The sequence below is a fragment of the Ovis aries genome, chromosome Y (assembly GCF_016772045.2).
Source record: "Ovis aries strain OAR_USU_Benz2616 breed Rambouillet chromosome Y, ARS-UI_Ramb_v3.0, whole genome shotgun sequence".
Taxonomy (NCBI): Eukaryota; Metazoa; Chordata; class Mammalia; order Artiodactyla; family Bovidae; genus Ovis; species Ovis aries.
The window spans coordinates 20,721,929-20,744,417 of NC_082741.1; the positions used below are offsets into that span (position 1 = coordinate 20,721,929).

Consider the following 22,489-nt stretch of genomic DNA (forward strand, 5'->3'; position numbering starts at 1 on the left):
ACTATTGTTGTGCTGAACTGTTTTTCCTGTAGACTTCCTACCTCCTCCTCTTTCACTGGTTTGTTGATTTTCATTGTATTCCTTCATCTGCTGGATATGTCTCTGCCTTTTCATGTTGTTTCGATGACTGTCTTCGAGGTCTATTTTCTGCACACCGGAGGGCCATCATTGCTATTAATTGGGTGGTCTCCTCCAAGTGAATGTGGTGGGACCAGTGGCTTGTGTAAGTTTTCTTGTTGAGAGAACTTTTTGTTGTTGTTGTTAAAGAGGATGGCTGTTGATCTCACTTGTTCTGAGAGTCCATGCAGTGTCCATTAGGGACTTAGAAGGCTCTATTACGGCTTCGATTCCAGATGAGCTACTTCAAATCCTCGAAGACGATGCTGTGAAAGTGATGTACTCAATAAGACAAGAAATTTGAAAATCTCAGCTGTGGCTCAGTTGGAAATGGTCAGTTGTCATTCCAGTCTCGAAAAAGGCAATGCCAACGAATGCTCAAACTACCATGCAATTTTACTCATCTCACATGCTAACAAAGAAATGCTCAAAATTCTCCAAGCCAGGCTTCAGCAATATGTGAACCATGAACTTCCAGATATTCAATCTTGTTTTAGAAAATACAGAGGAACCAAAGATCAAGTTCCCAACATCTGCTGGATCTTCACAAAAAAGCAAGCAAGTTCCAGAAAAACATCTAGTTCTGCTTTATTGAGTATGCCAAAGCCTTTGAGTGTACGGATCAAAATAAACTGTGGAAAATTCTGAAAGTGACGGTAGTACCACACCACCAGATCTGCCTCTTGAGAAGCCTGTATACAGTTCAGGAAGCAACAGTTAGAACTGGACATTGAATAACAGACTGGTTCCAAATAGGAAAAGCAGCACCTCAAGGGTATATATTGTCACTCTGCTTATTTAACTTCTATGCAGAGAAATGTGAGGTTGGAAGAAATGCAAACGGGAATCAAGACTGCCAGGAGAAATGTCAAAAACTTCAGATATGTAGATGACACCCCCCTTATGGCAGAAACTAAAGAGGAACTGAAGAGTCTCTTGATGAAAGTGAAAGAGGAAAGTGAAGAAGTAGGCTTAAAGCTCTAAATAAGGAAACCTGAGATGGCATCCTGTCCCATCAGTTCATGACAAATAGATGGGAAAACAGTGGAAATGGTGGCAGACTGTTTTGTTTTTTTTTTTCGGGGGGGGTGAGGCTCCAAAATCACTGAAGATAGTGACTGCAGCCATGAAATGAAAAGACGCTTAGTCTTCCTAGACAGCAAAAAACAAGACCAGAGGCTGACTGCAGCTCAGATCATGAAATCTGTATTGCCAAATTCAGACTTAAATTGAAGAAAGCAGGAACAAACCACTAAACCATTCAGGAATGACCTATCTCAAATCCCTTATGATTACACAGTGTAAGTGAGAAATACATTAAGGGACTAGATCTGATAGAATGCCTGATGAACTATGGACGGAGGTTCATGACATTGTACAGGAGACAGGGATCAAGACCATTCCCAAGAAAAAAGACACGCAAAAAGGCAAAATGGCTGCCGGAGGAGGCCTTACAATTAGCTGTGAAATGAAGAGAAATGAAGCCAAAGGAGAGGAGGAAAGATATAGCCATCTGAACACAGAGTTCCAAGGAGAGAGAAGAAAGCCTTCCTCGGTGATCAGTGCCAAGAAATAAAGGAAAGCAATAAAGCAAAGCAATGCAATGGGGAAGACTAAAGATTTCTTCAAGAAAACCGGAGATACCAAGGGGGCATTTCATGCAAAGATGGGCACTATTAGGGACATAAATGGTACGGACCTAACAGAAGGAATAGGTATTAAGACGAGGTGGCAAAGAACACACAGAAGAACTGTACATCAAAGATCTTCACAACCCAAATAATCATGACGATGTGATCACTCACCTACATCCCAGATACTTGGAATGTGAAGTCAAGTGGGCCTTAAGAAGCATCACTATGAACAAAGTGAGTGGAAGTGATAGAATTCCAGTTGAGCTATTTGAAATCCTAAACGATTATGCTGCGGAAGTGCTTCACTCAATATGTCAGCAAATTTAAAAAACTAAGCAGCGGCTCAGGACTGGGAAAGGTCAGTCTTCATTCCAATCCCAAACAAAGGCAATGCCAAAGAATGCTCAAACTACTGCACAATTGCACTCATCTCACACGCTAGTAGAGTAATGCACAAAAATATCCAAGCCAAGCTTCAGCAATACACGAACCATAAACTTCCAGATGTTCAAGCTGGTTTTGGACAAGTCAGAGGAACCAGAGATCAAATGAGTGTATGCACCACTACTTCTGATGATGCATGCAGCAACTACTGAGGTTGAAATCACGAGTTTGCATTCTGCTTTTACTAAGAATTGAATTAGGACAGGTGCACTACTTAGCTTGCACTCTGGCACATACATTACAACTCTAGAGCATAAGGATCACAACCATGTGCGTCTGCACTCCGGACCTGGCATGCGGCAACGACTGAAAATGCAAGAAACTTTTCACAGTTACTGACCCCTGATTTGAAACCACTGCTGCTGCTGCTGCTAAGTCACTTCAGTCGTGTCCGACTCTGTGTGACCACATAGATTACCAGCCCACCAGGCTCCCCTGTCCCTGGGATTCTTGGGGCAAGAATACTGGAGTGCGTTGCCACTTCCTTCTCCAATGCATGCATGCATGCTATGTCGCTTTAGTCTTATCCGACTCCATGCGAACCTATGGACAGTAGCCCACGACGCCCCTCTGTCCACGGGATTCTCCAGGCAAGAATATTGGGGTGAGTTGCCATTTCCTTCTCTTATGTCAAACCATACATGCTACAAACACTGAGCTTGCCCTCTGGAATATGCGCTTGTTGATACTGAGGCCGCTATCTAGAGAACGCTCGCAGGAGCTACTTAGTTTCCAATCTGGATCACCCTTTCTGCCACTATTGAGACTATTAACAAGCTTTAGAACAAGTGCATTGCTGTCACTGAGACTGCACAGTAGAGCATACATCCCATCACTCCTAAACCCGGGTTCTTTAGGATATGGCCTACCATTACTGAGCCTGTCCCTAAAACATGCCTGTTGTAAACTCACATACACTTTTGGTGTATTACGCTCTGGATTCTGCATCCCTGCACTACTGAAATTGCCTTCCAGAACAAGAGTTCATCACCGGCTGAACTTTCACTCTGAAGCATGAACATCACAATCATTAGCTTGTTGCTTTATAGGTAAGTCAGGCCACTACTCAACCTGCACTGTAGTTCAGGTGTGCCTAAATAGTTACTGAACTTGCACTCTGAAGTTTCCTTCTGGACACAACTGAGCCAGAACTCCTGTAGACAGAGTGATTTTAAACACTGGAGGACATGGTATGCCTCTCCTGAGCATGAGCTCAAGTGCAGGCATCCGGGCTCTGCTGAGAACATGCTCTAGTTGCACACATGCCAAAGTAACTGAACGTGCAGCTGGGGGTACAGATCTCATGAATACAGAGTGAGCACATTTCATCATGGGTTTTGCGCTTCTGAGGTTTACTCAGAAGCATATCTTCCATCGTGACTGCGTGTGCCTTCAAGAGCCAATGTTCTGACACTACGGAGACTGTGCTGTAGAGTAAGAATGCCTGAACTACACAACTGCACACTGAATCATGTATCCCAGCAGTATAAATCCTAGCACTGCAGCACACTTGTCACTTCTGAGTCCTTACACTAAGCAGGCATGGCACAGCTAGTGAGCATGTGGTCTAGAGCATATGTGTGGCCATTACTAATTTCAGACTCGGAAGCCTGTGTCTTGCCACTTGTAAGCCCAGGCCCCCAAATATTCATGCTTCAGCTACTGATATTGCACCCTGGTACACTCCTTTATCACTGCTGAGCCTGCGTTACAGAGCATGAGTTCCACTACTACTAATCTTGCTCGATGGCCTGAGTGCTTAAACCTGTGAGCCTACACTCTGCAGCTGAAAATTGCCAATGACTTGGCTTGCCCTCTGTTGCATATGTTCCCCACGCTTCTTCCTGCACTCTGGAGCACCTACTCCAGGAGGCTGCTTTCTAAAACACATATCGTCTCCACGAGTGAACCGTCATTCTAGATCAACTGTGTGACCACTAGTGACCTTGAATTCTGAAGTGTTATCTTAACTTCCTTGAGGTATTGCTCGAGAAGGTGTGTGCAACAATTACCCCCGTGACATTTTATACCAGCCATTTTGCTGCTAGTCACCCAGCACTCTAGACTGTGCAAGCTGTGAGTAGTGTACCTGTATATCTGTGGATGACGTGCCACCACTACAGACCTGGTGTATACTTCATATGTCCTGCGTCAATTGATCGTGCGTCACCATACACATATGCCACAACCCTTGCGCTTGCACTGTTGAGGGCTTGTCTTCCCTCTACTGAGCTTGTGTGGCAGAGCAGGTATATCACATTTTCTGAATTGGATCTCTGGATATGCAACCAAAAAAAAAAACCCAGCTTTCAAGAGAACATGTCCCTCTGCAGTCTGCACTCTTGAGCAAGGGCACCACCTCCTGAGACAACACTCTGAAGCACATGTAGAGCAGGCATGCTACATCTGCTGAACTTAGCTCTTCAGCATGCCTCTCAACAGTGAAACACACTTTAGGCATACCCCTCTTACTACAGACCCATGATCTAGAGCAGGCATGCTTCACATCCTGAATCTTGGCTTTCGAGAACACGTGCTTCATCTCCTGAGATGGTGCTTTTGCCGATTCTCCCCACCACTACTAAATCTGTGCTCTAGAGCGGGTGTGACACTTTGGAGCCTGCATGCCTCACTACTGCGTCTCTGCTCTAGCCTGGAAGTACTGAAACAGCTTAGCTCGCAATCTGCAGCACACGTTCTGCCACTAGTGTGCTTACACTTTAGAGCAGGCTGTCTGAAGCCATCCCATTGGCACTGGCAACATGCGTCCAGCCACTGCTGAATGCACACTAGAGCACAGTTCCTGCCACTATTGAGCATGTACTCTACCACAAGATGTCTAAAACTGCTCAGTTGCATTGCGGAGCATACCTCTTTCCACAAGTGAACTTGCATTCTACAGGAAATGGTACACAAACACTGACCTTGTGCTCTAGAATTGGCACACCATACATAATTTTCTTCACATTTGAAGCATATGTCTGGCCAACACTAAATCCACGCTTTAGATCAGCTGTGCTAAAATCACTGAGCTTGCCCTCAAGAGTATATCTGAACTCACATTTTATAGCCACACCTACTACCACGGTGGATTCTGTGCTCTAAAACTCTCGTGAGATGAGAGAACAAGATGATGGAGCTATAAGTGGATGTGCAGTACATCTCTCCATGGATACATTAGGCATACACCTTCAGACACAGAAGAGTAATCAGAACATTACTGGAAAGTAGACAGGAGTACCTGACAAGTGGCAAAGAATATATAGAACCACGCAAAACTCAGTCGGGGGAAAGAACTGGGGGAAAAATCAGGAGTGTTAGTAGGACTGGATCTGCCCTGAGTGGGGGAAGGAACTGAAGCTGTGGTCCAATCCCACATTGGGTCAATCGTCTGAAGTGTAGAATAGACATTTAAAGCTGAGAGTGAAACAGCTGATCTGTGGAAAGCTGGGTGCAATGAGAAGCAGAGGGTCCTTGCTGCAGCCGTACATACCCCGTACAAGGACATCCATCCCCTGAAAGGCCCCGTGGCTGGCACCTGCAGTTTAGGGACTTTGCGGCAATTCATGGGGAGGGCTGCTGTTTCCAGGGGAGAGATGGAGAGAGGGGGTTTGAAGGAGGACACTGTCGTAGGGTATGCCTGTGGAGGAAAGCTAGGCAGCCATGAAAGCAAGGCCATAACACCGAGTCACATGTCGGGGGTGGAGCAATCACCATAGCCTCTCTCTCCCACATGCTAGCATCAGTAGTTACTACAATAATGAGGCTGACCCTTCAAATGCTGAACACACTGAAATGCCGAGCAGGACACCACGCAGGGTCATCCATTAAGTGCCTGATGCACCATACTAGAGTAGAATCCCACTCAGGATGCTCCTTTAAGTGTCGGATGCACTGATTTACACAGGAGGACCCCAGCCAGGAAATTCGCTCTATGTGCTGACCCATTGAACGACAGAGAAGGATCCCAGGCAAGGAAGCCTTCTGAGTGGCTGAATAGGTGGAACTAGGGAGAAGACTGGCCAAAGACGCCTTCTTATCACCGGATATAAGGGCTCAAAAAAGAAAAAAAAAAGGGCTCTGATAGGGCCCTAACTCCTGTGGTGTAGTCAGTCTGTGTCCCTGCACCCTGCCCGTTTGACACCACCTGTGTCCCTCAATGCCAAGCAGCTGCTCCACTTTCACAGTTAACTCTCATTAGAAAAAAGCTGCTACTGGTTAAAAAAACAAATCGTGCAACTATTTGCACAGGATTGCTTCAGTCCTGTCTAACTCTGTGTGGAACACATTTCACCACTACAGAGAAGAAGCTCTAAAATGCATATACTGGAACAATTGATTTTTTCCAGTCTTGTAGCCACTGCTGAGTTTTCCAGATTTGCTTGCATATTGAGTTCAGCACTTTCATAGCACTCACTATCTATTAGGATTTGAAATCACTCAAGTGGAGTTCTCTATCTCCGCTAGCTTTCTTTCTATTGATGCCTCTTGCGGCCCGCTTGACCTCACATTCCAGGATGTTTGGCTCTAGGTGAGTGATTAGATCATGATGATTATCTGGATCATGGAGATCTTTTCTGCCTAGTTCTTCAATCTTTGCGGTATAGATTTTTGCTACCTCTTCTTAATATCTTCTGCTTCTGTTCAGTCCATACAATCTCTGTCCTTTACTGTATCCACCTTTGCATGAAATGTTCCCTTGGTATCTCTAATTTTCTTGAAGAGATCTCTACTCTTTCCCATTCTGTTGCTTTCCTCTATTTTTTGCACTCATCACCGAGGAAGGCTTTCTTATCGCTCTTTGCTATTCTTTGGTGCACTCTATTCATATGGGTATATCTTCCCTTTTCTCCTTTGCCTTTTGTTTCTATTCCTTTCTCAGTTATTTGTAACGCCTCCTCAGACAACCATTTTGCCTTTTTGCATTCATGTTCTTGGGGATGGTCTTCATCACTGCCTCCTCTACAATGTCATGAACCTCCAAATGTAGTTCTTCAAACACTATATTATGCCTAATCCCTTAAATATTTTCTCTTGTCCACTGTACCATCATAAGGGATCTGATTTAGGTCAAACCTGAATCATCGAGTGGTCTTCCCTACTGTCTTCAACTTAAGTCTAAGTCTATAGCAAATACTGAGCTTCCACTCTGAACCTTCCTTCTTACAAGTATTTGTCCACCATTTTAGAGCACTTTCGCTGCATCTCTTTATCTTCACTCTGAAACATACGTACCGTCACTCCTGAAAGGATGCTCAAGTGCATGCATTGAACTCCTACTCAGCCTAAGCTCCACAGTAGTCATGCCGATCTACTAAGCTTGCATTGTGCCGCATGCGTCTTTCACTATTTAGACTATGATACTGAGGTCATGCTGCAACTGCATAGTTGCAATCTCAAGCTTATCTTCTTCGACTTTCAGCTTTTATACCAGCACACATGTTCTGCCCCTCCTAAGCCCGCTTTCTGGAAGAGATATGAAACAACTGTTGAGGTTGTATTCTGGAGCATGTCCCTGTTATTTCTGAATGCATTCTTTTTGTATTTCTTCATATTTCTTTTAAAAAATGATTTAATTGGAATAGAATTATTGTGTATTACTGTGATAGTTTTTGACATATACATCAACATGAATCAGCCGCATGGATACATGCGTCCCCCTATCCTGAACACAACTCAAACCTCATTTATTACCCCACGCTTCTGGGTTTGTCCACAGCACAAGGGTTGGATGCATCTTTCATGCATTGAACTTGCACTGGTCATCTCTTTTATGTATGGTAATGTACCTGTTTCAATGCTAATTTCTCCAATCATCCCATCCTTGAACTCTCCCATTGAGTCTCAGAGTCTGTTCTTTATATGTGGATCTTTTTTACTGGCCTTCATGCAGAATCATTGTTACTGTCTTCCTAAATCCCATTTGTACGCATTAATAAACAATATTTGCCTTTCTCTTTCTAACTTTTTTTTTTGCTCTGAATAATAGGCTGCAGGTTGAACTGCCTTACCAAAAGTGACACTAACATGTGTTTTTCTGTAGCTAAGTAATATTATATTTGAATATATAGCACAACTTCCTTATATTTTCATCTGCTGATGTGCATCTAGATTACGTGCAAGTCATAGCTTTCAGAAAGAGAATTGTAATAAACATTAGCTTTTAATTCATGTTAGGTGTAGTAGAAATGGGAAAACAATAAAACCCAAATGTAGAATGATTCAAATTCTACTCGATTGTTGAATATTATGTAAGTTGAAATACTTCAAAATCTGTTTCCTTGGCTGCATGTAACATATGAGGACTCTTTTATATCACTCACCTCTCTCCTTTTCATAAATATAGACCAATTTTCAAATGTTTGTCCAGTTTAATGAAAAAATACTAACATAGACATATATATATATATATTATATGTAAAATAGAGATATGTTTTCATATCATAAACTGTTGATAGCAAGCCTAGATTTTAGAATTATTTCCACCTCCATGCTCCATCTCAACAGGAAAGAGCCAAAGTTGTTACTGACTTAATCACTCCAAGAGCTGGGAAACCTGAAAAAGAAACGGAACCTGCACTGAGATTTTCTGTCATATTTAAGATCGAGCTCTAAGTCCAAGACTTGTTTTCCTTTATTGTACTAAGCAGTCCCTTCTTAAGATTGAAAAGCCTGGAAATCGAGAGAGAGAGGTAGGAGATTGTAGACCTCCTCATGTTCAAAAGGAATTTTAATCAGAGAAGCTAGAAAAGACAGAAACTAAGGAAAACAATCAAGTGATAGACAATAATAATGATTTAGCCACTAATCAAACTCAAGGGTCTTTAGTCCCTCCTCAAGGGCCAGCGTGGAGAAGGAAATGGCAACCCACGCCAGTGTTCTGCCTGGAGAATCCCAGGGATGGGGGAGCCTGGTGGGCTGCCATCTTTGGGATCGCACAGAGTCGGACACGACTGAGCGAATTAGCAGCAGCAGCAGCAAGGACCATCGCTGACATTCGGAGCAATATCCTGTGAACAATTTTAGAGATGCTAAAGCCCAAACCAGGCTGAAATGTAAGTGCATAGTTGGAACTAGACGGTCAATGATGTGGACTCCCAATATCCTCACTAATACGCCATTAGTAGAATGTCCCAATATGGATCACAGACCCCATGTTCCACCCTCACTCAGCCATTAAAATAGTCCCCCTGAAAGTATTTGGGGATTTGTGTCTTTGAAGCACCAGCTGCTAAGACACCTTGCTTCGTCCTACAATAAGCACTTCCCCCCCCCACACTGAAACCCACAGTCAATTCATAAATTTGTTTGCACAGAAGCAAGTAGACCAAGTCTGCTAGGGTAACAGTACTGAATATTAAGAATGTGTGCATAGAAGGATGATAAATCACTTTTATTTCAGAAATAAAGTAGATTTATTGATGTGAGTTTTCGATAACCCTGTATGCGAGATAGCAAAAGAGACACCGATGTATAGAAGAGTCTTTTGCACTCTGTGGGAGAGTGAGAGGGTGGGATGTTTTGGGAGAATGGCATTGAAACATGTATAATATCATATATGAAATGGGTCTCCAGCCCAGGTTCAATGCATGATACTGGATGCTTGGGGCTGGTGCACTGGGACGACCCAGAGGGATGGTACGGGTTGGCAGAAGGGAAGGGGTTCAGGAAAGGGAACGTGTGTACACCTGTGGCGGACATATGTTAATGTACAGCAAAATCATTACAATAATGTAAAGTAATTACCCTACAATTAAAATAATAAATTTATTTTTTTTAAAAAAAAGGAAATCTTCTAAAAAAGGTCCACACCTACATTGAAACCAAGCACGACCAAGAGCCAACAAGTTCCACAGGAAGACATACCATGCCAATTCTCCAGCAACACAGGAACAGAACCTGGAGCTTCAATACACAGGTTGCCCAAACAGCAAACCCATAGACATCTCAAACCTCACTACTGGACACTTCATTGCCCTCCAGAGAGAAGAGATGCAGCTCCACCCACCGGAACACTGACACAAGCTTCCCTAACCAGGAAACCTGACAAGCCCCTCGTCCACCCCCAGCCACAGGGAGGAACCTCCACAATAAAGAGGAACCACAAACTGCCAGAAAGAGAAAGACCATCCCAAACACAGGAACCCCCCCCGACCCCCCCCCAAAAAAAAGGCCAAATTGACTAATGAGATTTTTGCATGCTTCATGGTTTTGGTTACTATTTCTGCCAGCAGTCTGTATTTTAAGTTGATGCTGAAGTAAACGCTTGGTTGAACATTACCCTTCAGTTGCTAGGAGACCAGTGACTTTGTCATGTCACAACTAACCTTCGATTGCTAGGAGACCAGTGATTTTGTGATGTCACAGCTGTTTGACTGGGGGGATCTCTGTGATTGTCCAGAGAGTTTCTCTCTGTAGGCCAGCCAAACATCATGTGAAGTTGCATTGTGTAAAAGCAGACAAATGAGAACATTATCTGAAGAAAGATTTCCCTGAGATGGCACATATTTCTTCAGAAATTCAAGATGGACCTCCTAAAGGTGAGTCCACTGGTTCAGAAACCTCCATTCGATCTTACTGGTATGATTATACAACTGGGGACTCAGTTTTGAGATCTATGATTGAAGAATATGCTTTTCAGGCTTTGGCTGAGGATCTGGTGGTCAAAAGGCCACACTACACATATTCTGTCTCTGAAACAGATGATGTGAATGATTTTCTTTTACTCACATTTCCACAAAAACTTTGGAATATAGTGGAAAGTGATCAGTTTGAGTCTATTTGGTGGGATGAGACAGGCACATGTAGAGTGATCAATGAAGAACTCTTCAGGAAAGAAGTCTTGGAAAGAAAGGAGCCTTTCAGAAAATTTGAAACCAAGAGCATGAAGAGTTTAATTCGACAGCTTAATCTTTATGGAGTTAACAAAAACCGACAAACTGTTCAAAGATCGGCTGCACTACCAGTCTTTCTGGAAGAAGAAAACAACATCTCTCTTTTGAGAAAGGTATTCCAAAATTTTCACTTTTTGGCAATGGGTCAGATTCAATCATGTGACCTAGAAAGCATGTTCATATATGTGGCTAAAACGGAGTTTAAACTTGAGATAACAAATTATTGAAAAAGTTGTATCTTTTTGAAGTTGAGAACAGCTGGAGGTTAGAATATTGGATGTTCAACAAACCTTCCTAGTGACTTGAAACCAGATACAAGTTCTGAAGCTACTTAAAGTGGTATTTACTGTATATATACAACATATTTGTAGTTGAGCATATACCTTCTAACATGTTACCTGTTAAAACTACCAACAGAGGTATTTTCTTTGATGTTATTTCATTGCTTCCATTAAAGGAAACTTATAGTGATATGAAGGAATGAACTTAGTAAAGAATGAAAAATGAATATAATGGAGAAGTGGAGAAAAGGGAACCCTCCTACACTGTTGGTGGGAATGCAAACTAGTACAGCCACTATGGAGAACAGTGTGGAGATTCCTTAAGAAATTGCCAATAGAACTACCTTATGACCCAGCAATCCCACTGCTGGGCATCCACACTGAGGAAACCAGAATTGAAATAGACACATGTACCCCAATGTTCATCGCAGCTCTGTTTATAATAGCCAGGACATGGAAACAACCTAGATGTCTATCAGCAGATGAATGGATAAGAAAGCTGTGGTACATATACACAATGGAGTATTACTCAGCCATTAAAAAGAATTCATTTGAATCAGTTCTGATGAGATGGATGAAACTGGAGCCAATTATACAGAGTGAAGTAAGCCAGAAAGAAAAACACCAATACAGTATACTAACACATATATATGGAATTTAGGAAGATGGCAATGACGACCCTGTATGCAAGACAGGAAAAAAGACACAGATGTGTATAACGGACTTTTGGACTCAGAGGGAGAGGGAGAGGGTGGGATGATTTGGGAGAATGGGAATTCTAACATGTATACTATCATGTAAGAATTGAATCACCAGTCCATGTCTGACGTAGGGTGCAGCATGCTTGGGGCTGGTGCATGGGGATGACCCAGAGAGATGTTGAGGGGAGGGAGGTGGGAGGGGGGTCATGTTTGGGAACGCATGTAAGAATTAAAGATATTAACATTTAAAAAAAAAAACACTGGGGGGGGGGGAAATAACATGAGTTGAGGAAAATAAAGAAAAGGTATTAAAAAAAAAAGAAAGAAAAGAAATATTGTAACAAAACCAAAACTTTATTCTCCCATATGACTACCAGGAGACTTCCAGCAGAACAGAGCATTTAAAAAACACTCTGTAAAGGGCCAAAAAAGAAATATGTTAGGCTTTGCGAATATGACCATTGGCAATTAATTAAGTTTTCAGGCATAGAGGATAACCAAAGAAGCTGGCAAGTCCCTCTTCCACCTTTAAGGACTCGAAAACTGAATTACACACAATTTTCACGTCAGAAAAGAAAAGTCTTTTCGGTTTTCCTCAGCCATTAAAAGTGTAAAGCTCTAAAATTAAAAAGAAGAAGAAGAAGAAAAAGTAAAGCTCATTCTCAGCTCACAATAGACAGTGCAAAAACAGGGGCAGGCTACCCTGCCTTGATTGAAATGTAATTCCAAGAGGAGAGGCACCAAGATCCACTGTACGGTCAAGTTCCTTAAGCAAAGAACTGGCTTAAGGGAGGTCACCCCTGAGGGCTGTGAGTGCCGGACACCATCACTGGACTCCCCTGGTAGACTCGGAGGCCGTTCTCAGCCCTGAGCTCTGGCGACTGTGCCATCTGTTTTTTCTTTCTTCGCATTTGGTGAGCTGAGCAATCTTGACCCAAGATCCTTGACATTCAGATTCAGCCTGACCACACCTACAGCGGCTGCTTTTATGGGGGGAGGGGGTGTGGGGCGGGCTCATCGTGCGCGCATGCGCCCAACTCGGCCTCGCGGCCAATCCGATGGCAGGTGCCGACACCTGGCAGCCAATCATCGGAGGCAGCCCGCACGCCTGTAGGGGGAGCTGAGGCGGCGCCCCAGACCTGAGGAGGCCTCGTCCCCGCAGGCTCGACTCCTCGGGGTTAATCTTGGAACTGCCTAGGGCAGGTGAGCTGCCAGCAGTTCTGTCTCCTCCCTCAATGGGGACCGGTAAAGACTGGAGCGTGGTTCAGCCAAAGCAGTGCCTGACGGCTGAAGGGAGGGTTTCTCAGGTCCCCACTCGCACGAGGCCTTGCTCGGCAGGGCGGCTGGTGAGGGCGGTGAGAGCTTGCGGCAGGATCCACAGGCTTCAGGCTCCTTTCGCCCTCTCCCCTCTCTAGTCTGGGCGGGCTCTGCTCTCCATCAGCTTTCCTGCCCAGGGGCGGGACAAGCCAGCTCGCGGAAAGGGCCTCTTAGGCCCCTGGCCCCTGGCACCACCCCCAGCTCTCCTGTGGAACCTAATGTATTTAAACACAGACGCACAAATCTTCACGGCCTAACCCGGTTCTGCACCCAGGCACAGTCAGGCAGGAGCAGCAAAAAAACAAAAACCAAAAAAACATCTATCTAGCAGCCTCTTCACTGCCCTGGTGCTTTAGTCGTTTTCCTGTTTCCTCTGCCTCTCCTCAGACTCCAGGGCTGCCCCGTCCCTGGGGGCCCCGAGATTCAGGCCTTTGGTTCTGGAAGTTGGCAGATGAGGTATTTGTTTGTTTGTTACTGAGAGAAGGGAGGTGGGAGGAAGAAGCTCAGGGCAAAGGAGTTCAATCACTTGGTCTGGTTGAGTGTGAGACGCCTGGTCAGCATCCGTAGGGTAGGACCAGGTAGGGCCTGGGGGGATAGAATGTTCCCAGAACAGGGGACTCACCCTGGCCGTTTCCTCTGCTTGTCCCCAGGATGTGACCGTGTGCTGCCTGGGAGGTCTCAAGCGCTCAGGAGTTCAGTGGGCCCCTGAGGTAAGGTGACAGACATCTTTACAACAGGGACAAAGGTGTGGCTTTCTTACTTTGCGTTTTTCTCCTTTCATTCGTCGGCTGACACGTTGCTGTTGAGAGAGAGTATTCCTGATTGGGGATTACGTGACCCTGATTGCGGGTGCTGACTTCAGGGCCATCATGGTTTCAGGTTTGCAGCTTTCTGAGTGGCAAGCGTAAAAACAGGCATGGTGACTTGCTTTCGCCTGCCTTCTTGAAAGAAAAAAAGTAAGAATACCATGGGTCTTAAGCTGTGTAGAGCTGACTCCTACCACTTGGTGAGGCTAAAATGGGGCAATGCCCATATCCTAAGGTTTTAGCTGGCAAAGCAAAGCAATGCAGGTGTGGGGGTTCCCTGGTTGCCTGCTGATTAGGATTCTGGGCTTTCACTACAGTGGTCTGGATTCAATCTCTGGTCAGGGTACTGGGACCCCACAAGCCAAACAGCATGGCCAAATGAATGAATGAATCCAGTGGTACATTCAGAGAAAATATCCTGTGATTTAACATGTTCACGTGAGATTGCTTTCTCATTTCTGTACCCTTAAGGGCTTTTCTTCATTAAGTAAGTCAGCTCCACTGGATGGGGGTGAGGCACCATCTGAGTTCATTTCATGCGAGTAAACAAGACCATAGGAAGCTCTATGGCCAGCCACTTGTGCCTACAGCTGTGTTGTATACTTATCTTGCTGGTACAGCTTTGACTTCACAGCATGTTTTGTTTTGGTCACAACATGTGGCTTCATAGGACATTAGTTCCCCAGCCAGGGATCGAACACAGGATCCTGGCAGTGAGAGGGCTGAGTCCTAACCAAACCACTGGGCTGCTAGGCAACTCCTGTGTTTCGGTGCTTTGGATTGGGTGAGTGTGTGTGTGTGTCTGTGTGTGTGTGTGTTTTGATTTTTGCTATATTTATAGGAGAACTGTTCTGTGTGTAAGTATGATGTGAATGGTATTAAAACTTGAACTGTTTGTGTTGTACCTATGATCTCAAAATGGAATAGTTTGAAAGAACTTACCACTTGTTATCTCTTGGCCTAGGATCTCTCCTGAGGTAGTTAGTAGTCAAGCTTTTGTCTGGCTTGGCAACCTCTGAAGACTTAGCTTGTTGAATCTAAGCTCTCTCACTTGTCTGTACTCTTGAAGCCTCAGTTCCTCCTTCTGTGGGCCTCTCCAAGGGGCTTCTCTTGTGGAGGCTGCTGTCTTTTCTCAGAATGAGTGATTCAGGAAAGCGCTTGCACCCATGATAAAGTGCAGAGACTTTTTTGAGATGTTACACATCTGCACTTGTGTATTTGCTTAGTCTCACAGGTCTACCCTGTGATAGATTGAGAGAGAACTACACAGGGGTGGGAATATTAGGAGATTGAATTCACTTGAAGGCTGGTTACCATACCCATTAATCCACTATGCCAGCCTTTTTTTTATATGATCTCAGCTCTGTCAATGTAAGCAAATTATTTGGCTTGTGTACCCTTCTTGTGTGCTGCTACTGCTGCTAAGCCACTTCAGTCGTGTCCTACTCTGCAGTCTCATGGACAGCCACACACAAGGCTCTCCCTTATCTGGGATTCTCCAGGCAAGAACGCTGGAGTGGGTTGCCATTTCCTTCTCCAGTGCATGAGAGTGAAGTCGCTCAGTCGTGTCCGACCCTTCGAAACCCCATGGACTGCGGCCTACCAGGCTCCTCCGTCTGTGGGATATTGCAGGCAAGAGTACTGGTTTGGGTTTCCATTGCCTTCTCCAGCTTGTGTGCTCTCTGGCCTGATGTACTCAATTTTGATCTACTCAGTTCTAGACCTACTCATTTCTTGAAGTTCTAGCAAGTCTCCTCTTTGCCTGGATTAAGGTTTCTGTTTCTCTGGATGGTTCCCATCAGCAAACTGACTGACTATAATGTGACCTGTCGTTACAAATCCATCTTTTGGTGACACATCCTGCTTCTGCTGCTTTTATTTCATATTTGCTTGTTACAGACCTCTGCAGAGTTGTTCCTAGACTTTTGTTATCTCGAGTTCTCTCATTTTCCTATAAAGCCACTCTTGTCAAGGCCACAGGTGAATTTCAAATATTCAAATGTCTGCCTGCAAGGTAGGAGACCTGGCATCAATTCCTGGGTGGGGAAGATCGCCTTGAGAAGGAAATGGTAATCCACTCCAGCACTCTTGCCTGGAAAACCCATGAACGGAGGAGCCTGGTAGGCTACAGTCCATGGGATTGCAAAGAGTCGGAAATGTCTATTCAAATTCTTTTCCTGGTTGTTAAATGCTTTTCTGTTTTTAATTGTTGTAGAAAACCTCTAACTTAAATTTTTACCATTTTAACCATTTTTGCATGCTAAGTATTTTGCACACTTTCATCAGCCTTTTGGAGAAAGAAATGGCAACCCACTGCAAATCTGATGGAGAAGGGAACGTGGTGAACTTTAGTCCATGGGGATGCAAAGTTGGGCACAACTGAGTGACTAAGACATATACACACACATAGTCACAGTGTTGATTTGTTGTTGTTGTCATTGTTTTAGCTGTGTTGTGCAGCTTGAATGACAGTTCCCAGGCCCCTGATAGGACACTGTGGAGTCCTAACCTCTGAACTACCAGGGAATTCCTTATCACATTGTTATGAAGCAGATCTCTACACATTTACAGCTTGCAAAATCGAAACTCTGTACCCATCACTTGTCCCATTAAACAAACAGCAACTCCTCTTTTCTTGCCCGTTGACCTAGACCATGGACTCCATCATTCTTTTTTGTTTCCTTTCTATTGCTTGACTGTGTTAGCTATTTCATGCAAGTAGAAACTTACAGTATTTGTCTTTTTGTACGACTGGCTTATTGCATTTGGCTTGATGTCTGAAATGATCATGCATGCTGTAGCATGTGACAGAATTTTCTCTATATGGCTAAATAATATTTCATTGTGTGTATATATCACATTTGATGGACATTTCGATGCTTCCACCTCTTAGTTGTTGTGCTTCGTGCTGCTGTGAGCACGGCTCTGCAGATATCCCAAGACCCCATGTTAAATTCTTTTGAATTTATATCCTGAAGTGGAATTGCTGAATCATGTGTCAGCCCTAGTTCTTTAATTTTTCGAGGAGCCTTTAAACTGTTTTCGGTAGCAGTTGCACCATTTTAAAATCTATCCGTAACACACAAGGATCCAGTTTCTGTACGTGCTTGCCAACAGTTGCCCTTTCCTTTCCTTCATATGTAAACACACACATATGCACACACAATTTCTTTCATACCCTTTTCCATGATTGTTTATCTCAAATTATGAATATAGTTCCTTGTGCTATACAGTACGCTCTTGTTTGTCTATTGTATATATTATGCTTTGCATCTGCTAATCACCAGCTCCCAATCTGTGCCTGCCGTACCTTTCCCTCTTGGGAATCACATAGTCTGCTCTCTATGTCTGTGAGTCTGTTTCTCTTTCATAGATCAGCTTATTTGTGGCATATTTTTAGAGTCCATGTAAGTGATACCATACGATAATTGTCTTTCTCTCTCTTTTTTTTAATTTTTATTTTTACTATGTTTTATTTTACAACACTGTGTTGGTTTTGCCATACATTGACATGAATCCCCCACAGGTGTACATGAGTTCCCAATCCTCACCCCCCTCCCACTGCCCACCCCATATCATCTCTCTGGATCATCCCTGTGCACCAGCGCCAAGCATCCTGTATCCTGCATCGAACATAGACTGGAGACTATCTTACATAATAGTGTACATATTTCAGTGCCATTCTCCCATATTATCCCACCCTCTCCCGCTCCCTCAGAGTCCAAAAATCTGTTCTATACATCTGTGTCTCTTCTGCTGTCTCTCATACAGGGTTATCATTACCATCTTTCTAAATTCCATATATATGTGTTAGTATACTGTGTTGGTGTTTTTTTTCTGGCTCACTTCACTGTGTATAATCGGCTCCAGTTTCATCCATCTCATTAGAATTGATTCCTATAAAGTCTGCAAGCAATAATGCTGGAGAGGGTGTGGAGAAAAGGGAACCCTCTTACACTGTTGGTGGGAATGCAATCTAGTACAGCCACTATGGAGAACACTGTTTATAATAGCCAGGACATGGAACAACCTAGATGTCCATTAACAGATAAATGGATCAGAAAGCTGTGGTACATATACCCAGTGGAGTATTACTCAGCCATTCAAAAGAATATATTGTCTTTCTCTTTCTGACTTCCTAAGTATTCTTTTGAATGCTAGTGTAGATTCAAGTATTTACTTAACAACATTTGTTGCTACTGTATAAAATGTGGTTGACTTTTAAAATATTTGTCTTCTATTCTGCAAGCTTTATATTAATTCTAATACTTGTGTTTCTTCAACATTTTCTATACTAAATTATCTTATGTCTAATATACTTTGACTTCTTCCTTTCCATTCTGAAGGCTGTTTTTTTGTTTTTTATTGTTTTTTGTTTTTTCGTTTTTTTTTTTTTTTTTTTTGAAACTACAGCAACAATTCTCTTTTGTTACCTGATTGCTCTGGTTATACAACTGCCAGTATAATGTTGAGCCAAAGTGTGTAATAGACTTCCTTGTGTTGTTCCCAGTCTTAGAGGGAAAGCTTTCAGTTTTTCATTCTTAAGTATGATGTTAGCTGTGGGTCATTTTACAGGTGCCCTTTGATTGAGAAAATTCTCTTCTGTTCTTAATTATTAAGTGTTCTTTTAACCCCGGTTATGAAAAGGTGCTAGATTCAGGGAAATGCCTTTTCTTCAGGCAGATGTGTTATTTGTTTTATTGTTTTAAAATGGCATAATGTTGATTGACTTTCCTATAATGAACCAACTTTGCATACCTCCCTAAATTGCATGTGATCATAGTGTACAGTCTTTTTTATATGCTGTTGGATTTTGTTTGCCAGTATTTTGTTGAGGACTCTTTCACCTGTATCCATAAGGGATATCAGGTCTGTGTGTGTTTGTGTGTGTGTGTGTGTGTGTGTGTGTGATGTCTCTGTCTGATATTGGTATGAGAGAAAGACTGGCATCATTTGGCCTGCTATGTGGGGAAGAGACGTGTGGCATAAAGATGAAGCATTGTTGGATTGAAGTTTAGCCAGGATTAGAGGGAGAAATTTAGGATATATCTGTGTGGAATTGGGGTGAGATTATCAGAGAGCTCATTCTCAGTTTCCTAGGCCTGAATTAAGTGCTTGACATTGAATTATGCTGTTTGTTAACTAGGAATATATAGATTATACTTTGAATTTGCTACCTATTTTGTTTGTTAACATTTATGAAATTAGAATTTATGGATCAGTTGTAATGTGCATTTAAGATCCATTTTCTTCCATTTTTACTACAAAACAAGATGCCATTGAATAGCTGATGCCTTTTAAAAAAGCTGTTAACCTTAAGTCTAAGAAATAAGCATGTTTGTCTTTAAGATACAGAAACACATTTAAAACTTACAAATTTGCCCAAGAAGAGGCAACTGGTGTGTGGTTAAGTTAGAATTCCAACTTAATCTCCTATGACTCCAAAGTCCATGCTTCGAAACGCTGTAGAACAATGCTTTTGTAAAAATACTCTCCTTTACATTTGATTTCACGTAATGATCAGTGTGGTGTTTTGTTTTTTTTTCCCCCTCTTTATTTTTTTAAGTAGAAGAGGTTAAAGTGAACATGCGACAAAGCTATGATTCTAGAGCCATGGAGACTTGTAGTCGTAGTTTTTTCAGCTGTCATTGAGTCTGGTTGACGCTCAGTGTCTTTGTCTGTAAGATAAGGGTGTGTATAAGTACTCTAGAGTTTTGGAGATAATCAAATAGCCCATTTTTCTGTACTTAACTAATCTGTAGTATGTTTATACTTAGGTGGCAGTTTGTATAAAGGAAGCACTGGGACTTGTGACCGCACCCTCTAAGAATAAGAAAGTATTAAAAATATGGAACTCCCACGTATGTTACGTGAAGAAGAACAAGAGCCAGAAGTACGGAAAAGGGAGGGAGAGACCAAAGAAGTAGATGATGATGATGATGAAGTGATCTTGGTTGGAGTGGAACATGGAAATGAAGATGCTGACGTGATCTTTGTTGGGATGAGCTCAGCTTCAAAACCAGTCGTTTCAAACATACTGAACAGAGATACCCCAGGTTCTTATTCAAGGAGAAAAAGGTGTGGTCACTTCAGGAGAGGTAACGCTCACAGATTACAGCCTGTTAGTCATGTGACTCCTACATCAGAAGCAAAGACTGTCTTGCCAGTGTCTGACTCTGACTCAAGATCAACAGGTAGTCCTATTATTATTGAACCTCCGTCTCAAGCTGATTATAAAAATCTTTCACCACAAATAGTGCCTGATGGCTTTTCGAAGGAGTTATGTTCTTCTTTGATTACCTTCACAAGTTCATTGCAGCATCCAGTAGAAACAGCAGTTTCTGCAGGAGATATGAATAAAAGTCCTCATGTATCAAAGCGAGTTTCCCCTTGTGAAACAAATCGCAGAAATCCCAGAAGGCCTAAACTCAGTGATGGCATTGTCGGGGAACATTCTTTAGGTTTCTCCCCGTCACTTTTTTTTTCATACAGAGACCACTCAGCAAAGCACACCAGACCGTGTCCATACCTCACTAAGCCATGTTCAGAATGGAGAACCTTGTCCAACACCTTTTCCAAAGGACAGTGTTCATTGCAAGCCTGTAAGACCTTTAGGGGAAAGTGGACAGACAAAAACTGATTTTCCAAGTTTGGCAAGTCCAAACAAAATTGGTGATCCCACAGAAGGAAATCTGATTGTGTTATTTCGTGACTTCTACTATGGCGAGCATGGAGGAGTTGGGCAGCCAGAAGAGAAGACCCACACCGCGTTTAAATGCCTCAGCTGCTTGAAAATTCTAAATAATGTCAAGTTTATGAATCACATGAAGCACCATTTGGAACTTGAGAGGCAGAGAGGTGACAGCTGGAAAACCCACACCACCTGCCAGCACTGCCTCCGCCAGTTTCCTACTCCCTTCCAGCTGCAGTGTCACATTGAAAGTGTCCACACAGCCCAGGAGCCCTCCGCAGTCTGTCACATCTGTGAGTTGTCCTTTGAGACAGATCAGGTTCTCTTAGAGCACATGAAAGACAATCATAAGCCTGGTGAAATGCCCTATGTATGCCAGGTTTGCAGTTACAGATCATCATTTTTTGCAGATGTGGATGCACATTTCAGAGCATACCATGGTAACACCAAGAATTTACTTTGTCCGTTTTGTCTCAAAATTTTTCAAACTGCAACAGCATACAGACGTCATCATCGAGGGCACTTGGAAAAGAGTTTTCACCAGTGTTCCAAATGTCGGCTACAGTTTTTAACTTCGAAAGAGGAGAGGGAGCACAAGACCCAGTGTCATCAAATGTTTAAGAAGCCTAAGCAGCTAGAAGGATTGTCTCCTGAAACAAAAATTGTTATTCAAGTATCACTGGAACCCCTTCAGCCAGGATTGGTGGAAGTTGCATCCGTTACTGTGAACACATCTGATTTTGAATCATCACCCCCCAAATCTAAAAGGAGGAGGCCAAAAAAAGAAAAATAATAGTTAATTCTGCCTTCAGTAAGTCTGAAGCAAGTATTTCAGTCAAAGTTAAAAATCCCATTAAAAACAAAAAGATCAACTTATAGCATTATTCAATAATATCAAATATAGGGAAACCGATGGGTAATTTATGTGATTTTGTTTTAAATAGAGGAAGTACAGTTTTGTTTGATCTTCATATTGAGCTGCTATTTAAAAATCTATGATCTGTTTTTCGTGTAATTGTCTTAACATGTAAAAAGGATGTGTGCATGTGTGTGTGAGAGAGAGAGAATGAGAGAAGTGGAGAAAGGAAAAGTAAGAACCTATTTTGGTATTTGATGTTACTTGTAAGTTCGAAAGCTCTCCTATACATATAATCTGTAGAGTGTTTTAGCAACGTAATTTTGAAGTGTTTTCATGCCTTGCAGATCTCAGTATCAGCTATATAGCCAGATTTGAATGTCACTCTCTGAAGTGCCTCTTGGGCAGATCTAAGATAACCTGGCTCTGAAAGCGTGCAGTGGAGGTTGATGGAGAAGCTACGATGTGAGTTTGGACCAGACACGGGTTTTAATCAGTGAAGAGCTGTGCCTTCGTGTCCCAGCTGAGGAAGAGGCATACATTCACTGCAGGCACAGAGCCAAGGGAGAAGGAACACTGTCTCAGAGTGCTTTTACCTAGCCCAGGGACATCTCAAGGAAGCCAGCCGTTAAAATGCCTGTGTTTGGTGAGAGACCCTGGCAAGCATGAAGCAGGCCCTGTGTAGCACTGACTGCAGTTGGAGAAGCAGAGATAGTTAATGAGACCTGGTGCCTGTGGACCTCCTGTT

At 43.0% G+C, this 22,489-nt stretch overlaps 1 protein-coding gene across 1 annotated transcript; it reads left to right on the forward strand.

The window, feature by feature from the left end:
* Positions 1–20,072: 20,072 nt before the first annotated feature.
* Positions 20,073–21,645, forward strand: LOC132659027 (zinc finger protein 280B-like; the record flags this gene model as incomplete). Its single annotated transcript, XM_060408531.1, is given in 2 exon segments — positions 20,073–20,669; positions 20,671–21,645. Coding segments are annotated over 2 exon segments (1,572 nt in total), but the record flags the coding sequence as incomplete, so codon positions are not given.
* Positions 21,646–22,489: the final 844 nt, after the last annotated feature.